At 44.1% G+C, this 18,128-nt stretch overlaps 1 protein-coding gene across 1 annotated transcript; it reads right to left on the bottom strand.

The window, feature by feature from the left end:
* Positions 1–8,064: 8,064 nt before the first annotated feature.
* Positions 8,065–17,842, bottom strand: RAP2C (RAP2C, member of RAS oncogene family). Its single transcript, XM_086619410.1, has 3 exons — positions 17,594–17,842; positions 15,486–15,805; positions 8,065–10,575 (listed from the first exon to the last, which is right to left on the bottom strand). The coding sequence occupies exons 1-2, from the start codon at positions 17,666–17,668 to the stop codon at positions 15,527–15,529; spliced, it is 354 nt and encodes a 117-aa protein (XP_086475536.1). The 5' UTR covers positions 17,669–17,842; the 3' UTR covers positions 8,065–10,575; positions 15,486–15,526.
* Positions 17,843–18,128: the final 286 nt, after the last annotated feature.

The raw sequence follows: 18,128 nt of genomic DNA, 5'->3' as shown, positions 1-18,128 counted from the left end.
AGCAGCCGCGGCTGCGAGAGCAGGTCACGCAGAGACAGGGCAGGGGTGCCCGGCTACCGAGGGAGTGCACGCTGCTCCTCCTGCATCGTTGCGGTGACGGCTCCAGCGCTGCTGTACCGTCTGGTTTGTCATCCTTATCTTCAAATTCGGTGTAGAGGAAGGGAAAACAAGACACCCAGATAAAGTCATGGAATAGAGATCTTCCAGGAGATTTTAAACACCATACTCTGAAAGGCAAGAACCTGTACGTGGCTCGCTGCTGAGGAGGAGAAACGCTCATCCTGTTTCTCACACTCAGAGCATTGGGTATTGGCAGCTGCCGGAGACAGGGACTCACCTACATGGTCTGTGGTGGCCTTTCATACGCTTACATTAGACCACCTCCTCCTCCTCAGCTCGAGCTGCTGGGAGAACATCCACCTTCACTTCTCACCTGGTCATAACCTTCCCAACTGCAGGGCCCGCGAGCAACACGCTGCGTGCCGGCTGTCACTGGGAGCGGGCTCAGGCACCGCCAAAGTCCTTCCAAACACCGCTGGGCACATGAGAGGAATACCGTCACCTGGTTAATAAATCCAAGGCACAGCATCAATACAGCAAAACAGGGAAATTTCTTTCCAGAATAGGGTACGTACAACATTCCTGCTGCCACGCCAAAAGGAATTGTTTTGCGCTCAGCTGGGGTCCTGGCTTATTTACTAGTTTAATATTTTTTTTATAAAATATCCTTTCAGAAAGGTATTTTCAAAAAACAAAGCCTGAAAGAACTGAATTTGTTTGGCTTAAAAAGAGTAGAAAGAGGGAACAACAAAGGTCTCCTAACACGTGCGGGCCCATTCCAGAGGGACAGAACGGCTGTGCTCCCAAGCTCTGGGGAAAACAAAGAAATTGCTGGAAAGCACAGGAAAGATCTGAGTTAGGTCCTAGGAAAGACCCTTAAACTGTGAAGCGGGAGAAATACTGGAGCAGGCTGGAAAAGCCAGGGATGCCTCAGCCAGAAGTCTGTGAGGGACAATTCAGGCACACTTGGTGCTGCCTTTAAACCTTTAACAATGCCTATCATTTTCCATTCACTTCACAAGTCATATTATATCCTGAGCGTATCTCAACAGCTACAGTTGACTCGCCAAGTCCTGCCCTTCTAAAAACTTCTGCCCCAGAACCGCTCTATTTATTGAATATAATAAACAATGATACATTTGCATTTCCATCAAATTTCGCTTGCCAAACATCAGCTAAATAGTCTGACATCACCGTGCTGTAACTTGTTACTCATAAGTAATTGCTGGGAAAACGGGAATTGTTACATTTTTAATTTTGTGGTTTAAGTGGGTTTAGCCCATTAGCTTCCAACTGCGGGATCAGACTTCTCTGATCAGCACTTTGTTTTGAAAACAGAAGGTGACGTTATGCAGCAGCATTTTTTCTCCAGTTTGCCCCAATCCTACCCAAGAACATCCTACCGTGGTGCCTCCTCATCTCCCTAACATTCCCTCCGAGAGCTGTACTTACAGCAACACAACACCACAAATACTATTCACCAAAAGCAGCTCCACAGGCACTCTGGTGCTCATCAGCATTAATAATTTATCTGCAAAGCTGGATGAGACCGAGAGGAGGGGAGCAGCTTCCGTGCATCAACACTTGACAGGAGGAGAGAAGGTGAGCACCCCTAGCGTCAGACTGGAAATTAAGACAAGTTTAAAGAAGAATTGCACCGTCTGACAGTCCCACTGGGTGGTTCCAGTGCGGCTGATGACACGATTCCACACCAGCTACACAAATGATTCGCATCAGGGTCAGCTGGGAGGGATGACACGATAAACAGGGAGAGGGTTTTGGGGAGCGGTGGGGTTGCTGTGCAGGCAGCCCTCCCGCAGGCAGGCGTCCCAGCAAAACCAGCAGACCTCAGTTCAGTACAACTTGCAGGCACGTGTGTGGGAGCAGAGCATGACCCTGACATGGTAGGAAGCATGGTGCCTTTTCAGCTGCAGGACTCGGTTGCAATAATAATTAAAAAAAAAAAAAAGGTTTAGTTGAGTTTAATCACTAAGCCAAATTAAAGTTCATTGCCCAAATCCCCCTGCATTTTTTTTTTTTTAATTTTAGTAACATTTTCTGATGCTCAAGGAAGCAGAGTCATATCAAATCTTATTCTTGTGACTGTATTTTTGTTTCAGCTTCAGCAGCTGAGGTAAATGGCTCTTTTTACCTGCCTGTAATAACACAGGAGAAAATAATAAATAAACTCAATTATGCATGAAAGACTCCAAATAGGGTTGCAATTCCAGACACACGATAGATAAAATAACTGTAAATGTAAAAACTTTCTTTGAAGTCCTATTAAGAGATACTCACCTCATGCTACCAAAGTCCTGAAATATAATTTTATTTCCATTTCTCTTCTGTTTTCAATCTTTACGGAACTGTGCTTTCCAGCACAGCCCCGCTCTGAATACTATTGCCAGGACAAACCAGATCTTTGCTTCCAAGCTCCCTCTCGTGTCGGTTGTGCTCACCGACAAATACAGGTGACAATTCAGTTTGCAGGGATGAACGACTCAGTACAGCAAGAACACACTCTGTTGCGGGTCCATCTACATTGTTGACTTTTCTTCCTTTTTCAGATTTTATACGCTAAGTAAAAACTAAACCAGGCACTGAAGGCGGCAGTTTGCTGCAAGCAAATGCAAATGATAGCACAAGCTATACAAGAAACTAAATAATAGCCTGGCTCTGCTATTATCCAGAACACATTATCTCATTTTTAATATGCCAGTTGTGCTCTCTTGTTGGCACAGCTATATAAAAAGCACTCAGTGATGTTTAATTCAAACAGATCACTTTGAAGACATGAGAAAGCAATTATACAGAAAAACAAAGCCTCATGACTGGATCCAGTCAAAGGAGTGCTGATGCCTCCAAAGGCTCAGGCATTTCTTAGCATTCAGTCATTTCTAGCTAGGGAGATGCATTTTACCACATCTACGTAGTAGGACAAAGCACAGGACTTGCAGATGCTGTCCTTAGTCTGTTCCAAGCATGAACTGCTCCTGGTCCACTTGCACATCCCCGTGTCAACAAGATAAAAGTATTGTAAGCTTACCTGTAATCCAGCAGTCCTGCAACAAGGTCTCCAGCTGTCCAGGTTCTCTGCCCTCGAGAGTGCTGTCAACCCCCTTCCTAAGGCTCTCCATGAGTCACATGTAGATCTTTCCTACGTTACACCCCAAGGGAAAAGACATAGACCCCATGTACCACACCGCAGAAATCTGAATGACAGGTGGACAGCGTCTGCTCTTCTGCTCGTGCAGCTCTGGCAACAGAGAGTTACGAGACTAGAAGCAGCAGCAACTCTTCAGAAGGGAATTAAAGGCCAAGATGGTGAAAACCCTTGCTAAGCATCATCAGAAAGGATCCTACAGCCAATGGCTGAGTGTGAGGAAGCTGCCAAATCGAGTCTGTGATGCTGGGTGAAGAGACTGGATCCTAGTGGAGAGGATGGAGTTATAAGGAACAATATTGCTTATTTTCATGACAGATGTGGTTTCCCTCTTGGCTCAAGACAACTAGCTCTGGTTGAGTAAGCCTTGATTGCATCTAGGCAAATAAATGCATGTGTTCTCAAGGTGCCTGTAGGCCAATGGATCAGACCCATCTCACCATATGGATCTTGATCCTGAGTTTTGTTAACACACTTCCCTCCCAGGTAGCCTCTCTTCCTCCACTCCCTTCTTTTCCTTTTATTCTTCCTTAAAAGATCCTTATCACACTTCAGTCCTACCAAGGCCCACCAAATTCTAGGTATTTAGCTGAAGGCAGAGCTAAAGTTGTATCAAAGTCATTCTTCATAGCAGACAGCGGAGGACAATAGAGCTGCATCCATCTGAAGCTGGAAGCTTGGTACTTTTCTAGTGATCATAGCTAATATCCCCGTCTCATGGTTCCTCTTCCAGGGCCTTCTGGCAGAGGGTAGTAGCTATGAAATCGATATGTTTCAAAGAACGGGAAACACTCCTACATCATGACTGGCCCAAGGTTTTGGAGGTACATTCATAAAACCTTTCTAAATTATTAATTTGGGTCCTGAGATGAAACAATTCAGATGGCCTGAGATACTGTGCTGACAGCTAAAAGAGAAACAGCTTAGACAGTCAGAAGGAAAGGAACCACTCGCAGCTAGACTCCAAAGTACTTCTGGCCAGAGCCTGACGCTGGACAGGCCCTGAAGCGAAAATCTTTCTTCTGACCTATTAAAAAATACATCTGCATCACTGAGATCAGACACAGGGCATTTGGCAAGTCTGTGTTTATTCCTGGCACATCGAATGGAAACCAATGCCAGGATCAGCGATGTGACTGTGGTCACAGAGCCGCTGGCCTGCAAGGGGCTTCAGGAGATCACATGTGACAACCCAACGTACGGAGGCAGGAACTATACACACCACGCACGCTCCCTCCTCCAGCAGTGGTTAGCCAATGTCACCTTTGAAAATATTGCACCATCTCCACATAACTGCAGCTTGCTCCAGCACGTCAGCCATCTTCTGTGAGAAGATTTCTCTCTTTTCTAACATAAATCAGTTCTGCTGAAAATTCAGTTTATTTCTTCTTGTTTTCCCATAGCAGCCATGCTGTTGCAGATTACACGATCATTATTAATTCGCTTTTAAGAAAAAGGGTCTAAGGTCTGTTACAGCAGTAGGATGAATCCCCAGCTGATGATTAATCATCCTATCTGCTAGTTCCCAAAAGGACAAGTAGCACTTAAGGAATGTCACAAACAGCAAATGCATTTTCTCTTTTCTGGGCTGACCAGCTAATTTAAATCTAATGTCAAGGCAGATCTTCTAAGGTCATAAAACTGGATGAAGGAGCCAGCCTAGAGGCAGGAAAAAGAAAAAAAAAAAAAACAAACTTGAAGAGCCAGAAATCTCCTAGAAATCTGATTGTGTGTCTGGTTTACTGAGTTGCAGTCATTTATCAATTATACTTTTTAGTAGAAGCACAAAAAGTCTAAGTCTGAACCAGTTACATTGTAGTAACACCAATGTATGAAAGATACCAACACTTTTCATAAATCTGATAAGTTTTTAACTTTGACTTTTAGGTTCCAGACCACTTATTTATTTACATGCAAGAAGTCCAATTTCAAAATTATTCTACAATGCTGGTGCATCTGGTTCCAGTTAAGTCCAAGCACCTCCCCATCTTTAACAGTCTTCCACTTTACGTTCCCAGAAGGGAAGTGCTACGATTACCATTTTTCTTCCGAGGCAAGGACAATTGAGGTCACCCAGTAACCAGCGGTGTCTTGGAGTCTCAAATCCCACGCAAGCCTAATCACTGGAAATATGATTTGGAGGAAGTAAGTCACTGTTAGAAAGCTGTCACAGCATGCTCAGATGGAACAGAACACCAAGGAGCATGGCCACATCACAAACCAAACACAAACAGCAAAGGTTGTCGATCTGTGAGTATTTTGCAGGTTCCAGCAACATGAGAGACTCTTCCCCATCAATTACTGCAGTTAGCACAGTTATTGTTCTAGATTTTTTGGATGGACTTGAATAGAACCTCAGCTTTGAAAGAGAGCACCAAAGGCAAGTAATTGATTGACTCCACACTAAATTCACTGTTTCCACAGAGAACAGCCGATTTCATCCCCTACAATCTTGTAATCGAACTGTACCATTGCTTCCAGCGCAGCTCTCATAAGCTCAATGCTGCCCTCCGCAGAGCCAACAAACTACTACAGATAGGATGTGACCCTTGAATTGAACGCTGTTGCTCATTTACAGCTGAAAGTCCATCTTCTCTGCTCCTCGCAGCTGTATTGACCAGGCAGAGATAAACGTGGCTACTTAAAAAAACCCCAAAGCCGCATTATTTCACTTTCACAGAGTGCAGAGCACAGGGCCACCTCATCCCTTGACACAGCTTGCCCGCAGCTACAGCAGCTCTACGTGAACTTCCTTCCTCCCGCTGCCGAACGAGCGCTGACTCACCAAACCAAGTTACCAGCACTGCTGACTTTTCAGCAGAGATAACTCAAACAGGCCAATGTATATGGTTTTAGAACCCATATCTCATTTTAATTACGACTAGACACTTGCACCTAGCTTCAAACTGTAATTACAACCAAGCCTACCAGGACAGATACCAACGTTCTCCTCAACACAAGGTGTGGCCAGCGGTTCACCCTCCACCCACGCAGGGCATCTCGTGAACTTCCTCCTTGGGCTGTCCCCACTGCGGGTTCACGCGGTTGGCGCTTCGTGCCCATGCGCAGCCAGCCCGGCTGCAAGGCCCAGCTCTGCCCTCGTTAGCGACTCCTCTACGTGTCACCCGTGCTACGCGGGGGAGCGGGCAGGGAGAAGTCCTCTGGTCCGTGCTGCGGTTAGCTCCTGCTCCCCAAACACACCGCGGGGACATGCCTGTCCTCCAGCTGCACAGGGGAAGCGGGTCACTGGGGGGGTTTCTGCGCACTTTTACAGCAGGAACTGTTAAACCCAAGAAAAAGCTGCCTGTGAAACCCTGTCTGCACAGCCCCTGAAAACAGCCAGCCCACGTTAAAGCAACACGACGCTGTCACACCTATTTTACAAAGGACACTACCCAACTACTTGTACAGCAGCAGCCGAGGTCACTCTCAGCACTGAGACTTTTGAAAGATAACGGCCTTAAACATAAATCTCATGTGCTTCCTTAAAAACCCCGAACCCAGAACATGTTGTAGCCCCTTTGAAACAAACCAGTGGTGTAAAGTCACAGGGACGCCCTGACTGCACTTGCATTCGCTTCTCAGCCTACAAGTGGGAAGAGGAAGCAGCTTGCTTAGTCATTTTGAGTGCCATAAGGAATCAGGAATATTATTGCTCAATTACAACTTCCTTTAAACTGCATGAGAAGTCAGACTCAGACACCAATCAACCCACCTGTCACACCTGAAAGCAGATTGGTCCTACGGTGTCAGCTACCACAGCCACCAGTAACAGCCCAACCGGGGCATGCTTCACCCCCCACCTCCCAGTGAGGTTAGGGGGAGCCTACAGTTCATCCAAGGTCACATAGAAAGGCAGTCTGCCCTTCTCTTGTCATTTTCCTCTCAACATGGAAACTACTCCTCCATCTCAGTGAAGGATGTCTGAGCAGGGAGAAGCACCCATATAGTGTTATACAATACATATACACACACACAAATATACATATTATACAATACCAGGCTAACACTGGTTTAGATGGAGGAGGGGTGGTAAGCGCCGTGGTTTTGCCTGTTGACACATCACTGAGGACTGAAGGTACAAAGCAGCAGGTTTCTCTGAACTTGAAATCCCATTTTACATTAATACACAGCTCCAGTTACAAATGCAATTTGTTACAGCGCCCAGATGACAATCATTGACTTGGCCAACTCGAGGCTTTCACTGAGCATTTAAGATAAGTGTTTTATCAAACAGCTCTGGGCACTCTCAGTTGGAAGGTTTTCTAGAAAAATCTCCTGCTTCTCCTGCAGCAGAGTTCCAAGAGCGCTTACTTGGCTAGTCTGGTGGAAAGACGACAGTTCTGGATGACTGTGGTGGAGAGAAGCCACAGAGACACTGCAAGGTGAAGCCAGGACCCGTAGCCATTGCTATCTTCACACACGCAAAAGCCTATACTAAAAATAAGAACTTTAAAGACTTAGACAAGACAAATACGAATAACTGTTTTGAACAAAGCTTTGTTATACCAGCCTGCGAGAAGGGGCACCATCGCTGCTTTGCACAGACTCGCCAGCTGACAGAGGAGTCCCTGCCTTGCGCAGGAAGGTAACACACAGCCCTTGCTCCCCAGCCCCTCTGCTCAGCGTGTCTGACACTGCAAGCGTTACACGCAGTCTGGGCACGGTTGTACACCTTCCTTCCCTGAGCCAAGAGAGTCAATCAAAATTCAGATGTGGTTATTGTGTTTTAAAATAACCAGTACCTTAAAAAAAAGGGGGGGAAAAAAAGCAAAGCAGCAGCTTGTCACTTCAGCCCACTTTAAAAGAAATTGAACACAGACTAGTCACCCCAGTTTGGTAATACAGGTATCTATTTTATTAAAAAAGTTACAAACAGGTGGACTGTAGGGTTGTCTTACAAAATGACAAGAATGAATTCTACTGGAAAAAACCTTCTTACAAAGCATTATAGGTAATTGTTCCATTTTTGCACTTGTTATTCCAGATTTCACCTATCACTGATAAAGATACAGTACATTAGATACATGATGTTAGGTTACATTTTTATTTGTAGAGCCCTACTGCAGTGATTTGAACAACTCCTAATCAGATGCCATAGTAAAGACAATACATATTGATTTATTATTAGCCTCTTAACTCTAATAAGCAACTTCACATGCAATCTATTGAGGAAGCCTAAAATAACTTTTGGTCCCTTTTTCCCCCCAAAGTGTGCTGAAGAAACCATCTCTCGTTTTCCCAGTCCTGTCACTCTAAGCTAGTTCAAGTTTTTTAAGGTTTTTATTATTATTATTTTTTCTTTTTTTCTTTTTTTTTATTTATTTTGTGCTGAGGTCAATGAAAATGAACACTGGTTTCATAACTACCCATAGGAATGAACCACTGATTAACATTAACCAACTTTCTCCCCCTTAGAAAAAGGAAAACTAAGATCTTTAGGAATTACTTCTATTTCCTATTACTTCCTTACAACCTACAAAAAAAAAAAAGAATCAACAATCACCACTTAAAAAAAACCCTCTACTTTGAATACAAGGTTTGGTTTAATTCTGATATTAAAGTGCAAACCTAAGTATTAGCCTCAGCCAGTTTATAAAGTTTGTACAAACCAGGGAAGAAAAAAAAAATTCAAGTAACCCCACAGGAAAAAACCAAAAGGTGTTTCGATACCCAAGCAGAAAACCTGGTGTCCTCTTCCTTTAAGGATTCAAATTCAACACTGAATGTAGACTCAGAATCTTTATTTCTGCTAACGCTGTAAAGTCAGCCTGCATTATTACCAATAAAACACATTAATGTTGAGATACTGTACCGGTGATCTTTTATTGTTTCAAATGCCATCATCCACAATACAATTCGTGAGTTTTAAACTGCTTAACCTCATATATCCATCACTGCTTTTACTGGAGCTTTTCTCAAAGTTATTTAGCTATTACAAGGAAAGAATGTACATTTCTAGAAGCATGTTCAAATGACTAAAGCTGGGCTCCTAAAAACCTAGAACTTTGGTGCAGTAGGTGAGCTGCAGTTATTAAGTTTCTGCAAAAAAAAATTACACATTTTAAACCACTGCTAGAAAAAGCTCTCATGTATGCAACATGTTAATAAAACCAAACAAAAAGATTTCATCTGTTCTTTGTACATTTTCATTCTGCTCTTTATACCTGTGTTACTGTTAAAATTTTCAAGTATTCGGAGAAAATGTTGATCAGGTAAACAATAAGGAAGGCAATGGCTGTTTAAAGCACACTTGCAGTTAGTATCACTGAAACCTGGTGCTTTTCCCCTTGTTACACCAACTTGTCTCTAATATTAAACTTGTTTATTGGGAAAAAAACAAACAAACTAAAAAGCAATTTGTGACAGTGCAAGAAAAACTTTAACAAATATTGCTTTAAAATATTATTCAGAAAGACAAATATTAAGAACTATAAAATGTAAAGTGATCTTATTTGCATTAGATTTACATGTGCAGAGGTCTATTAGATGTCTCTCAACATGCCAGGCAAAACTGAGCTGACTGACTAGGCATACAGCCCATTTTGAAGGATACATTATCCCTTTCCAAAGGCATAAAGAAGCTATTTGTAAACAAGCAAGTTTAGAAACTCAGTAGAAGGAAAAGCGTGCTGCCGTTTTCAATGCTACAATTGTCATTTTTGATTAAATGAGTTTAAGAAACCCATGATTGCAAGAAAAGAAACATCAGCTGGAGACTTTACATCCCATTCCAAATAATCCCTACTGTCCAATCAGACCAGTTACAAACACAGTATCACAGCTGCATTTGCCAAGAAAAGGGATACTACATCCATACAACAGAGGTGCCTTCAGTATCTTTTCAGCACACTGTCACACGTAAACAAAAAGTCTCAAAGTATGACCAACTACAATGTAGGAGAAAACTCTGCAAACAGAAATAAGCACTGATGCGAGGTAATATACAGAAGTAACCATTTGTTTAAGGCTCAATTTATTCTCCATTAAAACTCTCTTCTTTTAAAAGGCATTGAGTAGGTAATACTGAGTTTAAGTATTTAATAAATACAAGTTCAGAAATTGATTAAAGAAATCAATTAAAATATTAAAAATGAACTCTTGCATATTAGCCATTATATGAACTTAGAAAGCTATAAAAGGACTGATAGATAAAGAACAGATTTTTAAACTTATGGTAAACATGCTAAGCATTCTGATTGAGGTGTGTGGATCCTGGAGGCCACCGACCTTGTGCACTTCGATGGATGGCAATGTGCTGTAATAGAGACAGGTTTACCAAGGCTCAGCTCTGCAACCTGGGCTGAAAGTTCTCCAAAGCAGCATCTGTGCAAGTTTCCTCTGAGTTTTATCTGCAATTTAAATGAAAGAACTAATGAAAGCCATATTCAACACACAGAGTGAACTCAGCTTCTCCCACAGGGCAGAACAGCTAGTTTTCCGTACTGAGCTCCAAAGCACTGGCATTCTTGAAGTTCTTCTCTTCTAACTCTGGTACTACAAGAGGCAATCAGATGACAACCTGCTGCTATGAACTTTTTAACAGCTGCCCCTGTGGGATACTGAATTGCTTCTAAAGATCTGAAACAGTTAGGAAATGGAAGTTCTCCTGGACAGAGGTACACATTAGGCTTTGCACTTGTGGTGAGGAGGCCCTGCATCACCCAGTAACATGAAACAATGGCATTTTGCACAAGTTCTGGGAACAGGCAGATGAGCCAACTAATTTTGACATCTGAGTTCTCAGCATTCAGATCCTTTAAATCACTACCAAAAAAACCCTTCAGCATTCACCAGATTCAGCCTCAGCAGAGGTAGGACTGCATGCCACTGTTCTCAGTCATGCACACAAAAGTAAGCAGCGTTACCGACGTGACCAACACATCTTTGTATTTCGGATAACTTGCTCGTGCTTCACAAGATTGATCTGCAGAGATATCTTAAAAGCCTTAGTTGAAGCTCAAAGTCTGTAGAAACCTGTCATTCATAGGCACACGCATGCACTTCACTGAAGCTTGATACTTGGTTTTTCAGGGATTTTGATGAGTCTTCTCTATTCTCAAAGTTATTTCTCCATAGGAGTCAGGACCTTATGCTTCCTACCGTACTGTTTCTTTTCAGCTACTGATTTGCTTTCAATTAACAGTTTGTCACTACAGAGTGCTGTGACAGTCAGGGCTCCCCTTCTTGTCCAACAGCTGGTCACCCCCAAAACTCAGGAGCTGTACTGCTGTGCTGACAGGAGCAAACAGCCAAGTTTTGCTTTCTTGCTTGTTTGTTTTCTAAGCATGTGTGTACCTATCTCCCCATGCCCCCCCCACACCCCTCCCGTGGCTGGTCCACAAGTTTTAGATGGGGAGGGTCCCTGTACCATCAAAACAGCAAACACACAGCTTTTAAGGGGGAGAGATTAGAGCTGCTTAACAGGCATTTTATCTTTCTTTAGGGCACAAGAGATGCAAACCATTTACTGTGCAGCTCCTCATCCTAAAAGAGTTAGATCCATCCCAAAACTTCACCTAAATCCAGCATCCAGTGCTGTGGCCAGCAAAGAATTGCTGAGGATAGTAAGAACAGGGAAAACATGTAATGGTATTTTCTTCAACACGCTCTTTCAGCATCCCTGTATTAGCAGTTTAGGGACCTCCCACCTCAGATCTGTCATCCTTCCATTCAGCTTGTGCTTAGTTACTATAACTAGCACCATGCAGTACCTTATCTGGCTTCACTTGCCCACAACATGTCTACAGCACACTGTTCTCTTCTGTGAGCAGGCAGGAGAAAGGGGGATGTAAGACAACCTAGTAGGATTAGCCACACAGACCAGAAGTTAGGATACTTTCAGTTTTTATTCCTAGAGCAGAGTACTCTTCCTTCAGCACTTCCTAGTACCAGTTACTCATGAATGGAGGGGACAGAAATCACTAATCAGCATCAGTATTTCACCCCAATATTAAGATGTTCACACTCTGATTAGCACCTCTGCAGAAAACTTTTAACGCACCAGCGCTGTAAGAAGTGTCATGTTTTAAAGAAGATTTAAAACACAAAACACTGTCACACTGAAAATTCAAGAAATACTGGAGCAAGGAACAGAGAGCGGCTACTGGAAATCTCACATCTCTGAATGTGATAATGAGATGACAGAAGACCACTGCAGAAGCAGGAAAGGGAAGGAGGGGGAAACAGCATGCAAGAACACCACGCATTTTCAAAAGGAGCTATGGGTTATCCTGATTACGTAGTTATGTTCCATCCTTCATTTCAGCCAAGGCAGCTGACTGGAACAGTAACTAAAGCCAGTGCTACTCAAAAATGTCATGAAAGAAACTACACATCATAGTTGACAGATATGTTGAGGTATCAGTACCGAAAAGAGGTCAGTGGTTATAACTGACACCGAAACAGCCTTAGATAAAACCAGGTCCAGCACATAATCCAGCCCCCATCCTCCCACTGGTTTCTCCATCAGAACTGTAGAGACACAAACTACTTCTACATACTTAATTCTGAACTAACTGATCCAGACCCAAGACTCCTCCTGGACACAGACAGGCAACAGAACTCAGAGATGATGAAGATTATGCTAGGACAGAGCTGTAGTTCAAGCTCACTTCCTATACACAGGTTTTCAGACAGCTGGTTCCACTTCCTCAGTTTCACTTTACCTAGGAGGCCTCACTGCTAAAGCAGATGTTTAGAAACAGCAATTGTTCCCTGGATCACAGATAAGCAGAAGAATTACAAAACTGATTACAGCTATCACGAGACAACATCAGCAGCTCTCACTAGAGCACATCAGACAGAAATTATCAGGCAGCCAAGGCTTATCATAAAGTTAATGGGATCCTACACCTACTCAAAGAATAAGAACAGAGTAGGAGCCAGGGAGAAGAAAATATCCCAAAAGCATGAGGCTGAAATGAAAAATACAGAGCATGGAGCCTGTGAAGAGCTAGGATCAGTAGTAAGAGGTTCCAGACATGGTAAGATCTGGACTGAATAGGAAGCTGCTTAGGAAGGAGAGACTTACTTGTTTGGTACAGGTGACGAGACTACACTAGGCAGAAGCAGCATCTCCTAGAAGCAAGGAAATATTTTGCTGCTAGAGGCTTGATGTGATGTTACAAGCTAGACAGAATGAAGGAGAGGAAACCTGTATTACAGAAGCTCAGGTTCCTCCAGGTCAAGAGATCAAAAAAGACATGAGAATACAGAGGTTTCTTCAGAAGCAAAAGCATGCTTTGCTTAGGAAATGCATCAGATCTAGGCATAAGTCAGAATTCAAAGAAATAACATATGGCCCTGCCTCTGCCTCAATTTCATCTCTAAGATTAAACTCAATATTTACTGCTGAAGCCAGAATTGGCCAAGTTACAAAGAAGCCTCCCTTTGAAGAAACCAGTTCTGAAAGTCTAAATTTCATGGATAAAAGGTCTGATTTTGTCAGAGTTGAAGATAGTAACCTGCACAAGATGAACCACTAGTAACTCAGGGGATTGTCATAACCTTTGGCACCATGCTTCAAGTCCTCGTATTTGTGAAGCTGCCTTAAAAACAGCTGAAACTTTTCATTACTGTAAGTGGTTCAAGATATCAACCCTGTAGCACTCAGTTGAAAAAGCAGCAGTTCCTTTGATTTACTCCTTCCTACAACCCTACACAGCTCTGCCCGTGTTAGGGATTAGTGTACAAGGAAAGACTTTATTTGTACTTTGCTCTGCTCCAATACAAGCAGTTTGCTCACCCTTCAGTAAGTAAATCTTGAACTTACACACACACTCCTTACATGAGGATAGCAGTGCTTCCTTATTTCACAGAACTGGAGATAAAACCAGTGCATTATCTTCAGTACAACAGTGCTAGGTTCATAAGCATCTAAAATTTTACATTCACAAAGCACTTGATAACAATCTCAAAGACAAGCTTTGAGACTTCACTCTCTGACCTTGCACTCAACATTAAAGAGGATACATAGTCCAAAGCTTCCATTAATAACCTATTTTCCCTCTTGTCACTCAGACACAAAAAGCTCCTTTGACTCAAGCAGGAGTTGCTAATACGGCAGTCAGAGCCTAAGACTCAATCAGTGCAGCTGTCAAGAGGGGCAGTTCTTTCCCCCGAATTTCCATGTCCTCCCTCATCCCTGCACTTTCCCTCAGAGATCACCACATCGAGTTGTTTGCCAAGACAGGTCTGACAGACAACTGAAGGTCTGAGGGACTGGCTAGCTGCACCCAGAGCTACCAGTGATGTAGAAGAGCCCTTTTCAGTAACATGGATTCAAGCCAATGGCGAAAACAGACCTGTAAAGGCTACGAGGATGAACAAGAGCAGGGGGATCCAGAACCACCTTCCACAGAAGCAACAGCGCTATTGTGTGTAGCAGAGGAACACATCTATCCACACAATTGGGTGAAAAAGGTACTGAGAAAGACCACCACGTGTGCAGGGCAAAGAGCAGCTACTCTTGTGAAAAAAAGTAAAAACCAAAGCAATACCTGAGACAGGGGAAGCTTCTCTAAAAGAAGGCCCCTCTGAACACTGCACTCTTGCCACACCTCTCATGAGTCACTGGGAAAGGACAGAGTCGTGCCTTGGGAAGCCATTTTATATTGTGTTCTCTGCTCTGCAAAGTTTAGATGAAAAGCACTTTGCACATGTCCTTGACTAGTACACGTGGGCTTCAAGCCACTCCTCACAACTAGAGATGGTTCTCTTTTAAACTTATTCCACTGATAAGGCAGAAACGTACTCTAAGTAAACTCAGTTTCAGTACCACAGAATTTTTTTCTCTTTTTTTTTTAAAAAAAAAACAAGCTCAAAATCTTGTCAGCAAAACTACTGGGAAACTTGGTCACAATAACCCCATTGAACTCCAGGGTAATTCCCATTACTTGAAAATAATTCATACAACTACAACCAATGAAGAAACCCACTGCAACATCACAAAACATTATTAAGGATAATGTAATGTCAAATACAGCACCGACAGTCAAAATAGGTGCAGATGAGATCATGCACTTTGTCTCATTGTAAAATGACTGCAAGTAAATACACTGGTCCCTGACTAACCCTACCGAAGTAAGGCAAGAAGTTCATTTGACTCAGCCATGTAGAACCGAATGCACAAGTTCCGGTCTCTTTTGGAAGGCTACCTCCAGGTTAGACTACCTGATTTCAGACTCCCTGTCACACTTCATCTGCTTACTTCAGCAGCACACTTACGCACCTCGATTAGTTATATGACTGTTCCACCAACCTGCTCTGTATGGCCATGATTGAGGTTTTTCTTAATTTCTCTCACTGGACGATGCAAGTTGTACAACACTGATCTTGTTTTTCAGGCAGGGAGGCATAGTTCATTTGCCTGACGATCTCAGCAAACAGTTCATCCACCATTGTTTTGCTCTTGGCTGATGTCTCCATGAAGGGACAGCCCCACTCCTGAGCCAGGGCTCTGCCTTCTGCAGATAAGACCTCCCTCTCCGACTCCAGATCCACTTTATTCCCCACAAGGATCAGAGGAACTTTCTCGTATCTCTTCACCCGGACAATCTGGTCCCTCATCGGCTTGATGTCCTGATCAAACAATCCAACTGGTTAGTACGTGTAATTAATCACATGAAATTGCTATATAACCACATTTTAATAACCCTCCCATGCAACTGAACATTCAAAACACACCAGAAGACTTCTTAAAGCCATATTCATGCAGATCTAGAACTCAGAGAAGTTTATTATCCATCTTTAATAAAAGTTATTTTTTTGTTTTATATAAATGCATATACATTTCATAAAATGTATCCTTATATACAAGGAGAAAGTGACTACTGTACTCTAAGAGAGAATTTCACTTCAGCCAGAAGAAGATACAGCACAGCTGCTTTGAAAGTTGATTTCAGTTTTCTGAAAAAACTGTCTCGAGTCCAACAACCTGTAACATTAGCAGCAGCATGCCATTACACAATCATTTAGGAAGCTTGTGTTCAGTTTACAGCTTGAGAAAGCTGGTAATTTAAATTAAGTCTTCTCACTTCTGGAATGCTTAGAATAATTCATTGTGAACACGTTTAATCACATGTAAGTAACCAAATTAGACGCTGTAAAGAGATTTTATTACCTAGAGATGCATTTACTCAAGTCTGAGCTAACATTGGGAGTTTACACTTGAAAGTCTGAGTCAGCCTCCTCTGCCCCCTGAGTGTTTTAAGTTACTATCAGTACTACCAAGTTCTACAAATTCTTGCAGAGTTCTGAGACAAAGCAATTCCAGCGTTTGAAGTTACCACTGTGCAAAAGAACTACAGAGTGGTTTACACCTACAGGCTTCAGAGCAAACATGCTACAGACAGACAAGAATAATTAAATATTAACAGGGTGGATTGCTAACTGTATGTCCATTCCTCGAATAACAAGGACTCACTGGTCCCCAAAATAAGGGGAGAAGCATCCCAATGTCATTGCTGATGTTTTCCAAAGAAAGTATGCCTTCAGCTTGTACTCAGGCTATTTCGAGGGCTCTGCTAAGATAAAGTTCAGCCTTCAGCAGAAGGAAACATACTGCTTCAGTGGGGGTTTGCAAGGTTTTGCCAGGCAGCTGGAGTTCACCCAACTCAGCCACTGAAGCCAAGGCAGTAGCTGCAAATCCCTGCACTGCACGCAGTGCTGCTAAATCCACTTACTCCCCACAAATAAAGCCTCGTTTCTCGAGGCAGCTTACACCAGTTACTGGCTGTGATATTTCTGAGTTTTTGGAGAGTTTTAATAGTAGAAATGAAATCCAGACCCACAAATTATCACACATGGCTTGCTTCTCCTCCCCAGCACACCACCTATGCTGTGAAAGCATCGGGCTTATGCTGGACAGGAATATATTTTGGAAGGAGGGGGTGGAAAATAGTTTACTTAACAAGTCACAACTGCAGAACAATAAGACTCGCTTCAAGCTGAACTGAAGAAACAGGCTTTTTAAGAAGAGGGGTAGGGGGGAAGGGGAAGTCTCGATTTTAATATCGAGTGATTTCTTCACAAAAGGGGAGTGCCAAAAGATTTCTACGAGGGAAGTGGGAACGGGTCATTGTTCTCCAACACTGCGTGGGATTTAACAATGGTGGCACCCTGATAAGTCCCTGCAAAGCAAGCAGTTTTCCATCAGGAAGCAGGGCTGGTAAACGCGCTTTCGAGTGGGACATTTTCACTTTTGCTCCTCTGGAGACAAGGGGTTTATACGCACACACGGCTGACCCTACAGCTCCCTCCTCGGCCGAGCCCCTTCCCCGGGGCAGGAACCGAAGAGGGGACGCCGGGGCCATCCTCATCCTCACCCCAGCGCGCTGCCGCGCTCAGCCGGGGCCCAGGCGGGCTTACCTGGAAGGACTGCTGGTTGACCAGACTGTAGACGAGGATGAAGCCCTGGCCGTTTTTGATGTAGAGGTCGCGCATGGACGCGAACTGCTCCGTACCCGCCGTATCGAGGATCTCTAGCACCGAGGGGGACGAGTCCACCTCGATCTCCTTGCGGTAGAAGTCCTCGATGGTAGGGTCGTACTTCTCGATGAAGGTCCCGGTGACGAACTGCACCGTCAGGGCGGACTTCCCCACCCCCCGCTGCCCAGCACCACCACCTTGTACTCCCGCATCGGGCCCCGCAGCCGCTCGCCGCTCCCCCGCCGGGCCCGCCGCCGCCGCGGCCCGGGCCTAGGGCAGGCGGCAGCGCGGCCCTCGCATAGCCCCGGCCCGCCGGCGGATAAGGGCGAGGCGCCGCAGCTCCCGCGCCGTCGCGAGAGGGAGAGGCGGCCGTTAGGGCCAGGCCAGGCCTGGCTCAGCCGCGCCGCCGCCGCCGCCCCGCTGCTCGCCGCCGCGCCTCACTCCATCCCGCCGCGCCTCCGCCGCGGGAACCGCC

Source organism: Tauraco erythrolophus, chromosome 13 (assembly GCF_009769465.1).
Source record: "Tauraco erythrolophus isolate bTauEry1 chromosome 13, bTauEry1.pri, whole genome shotgun sequence".
Classification (NCBI taxonomy): Eukaryota; Metazoa; Chordata; class Aves; order Musophagiformes; family Musophagidae; genus Tauraco; species Tauraco erythrolophus.
This window is presented reverse-complemented; position numbering and strand designations above follow the sequence as displayed.

Coding starts and splice junctions, on each gene's coding strand:
- RAP2C (XM_086619410.1), bottom strand. CDS start 17,668: ATGCGCGACCTCTACATCAAAAACGGCCAGGGCTTCATCCTCGTCTAC. Junction 15,806..17,593: donor TCAACCAGCAGTCCTTCCAG/GTAAGCCCGCCT, acceptor TTGTTTGATCAG/GACATCAAGCCGATGAGGGA.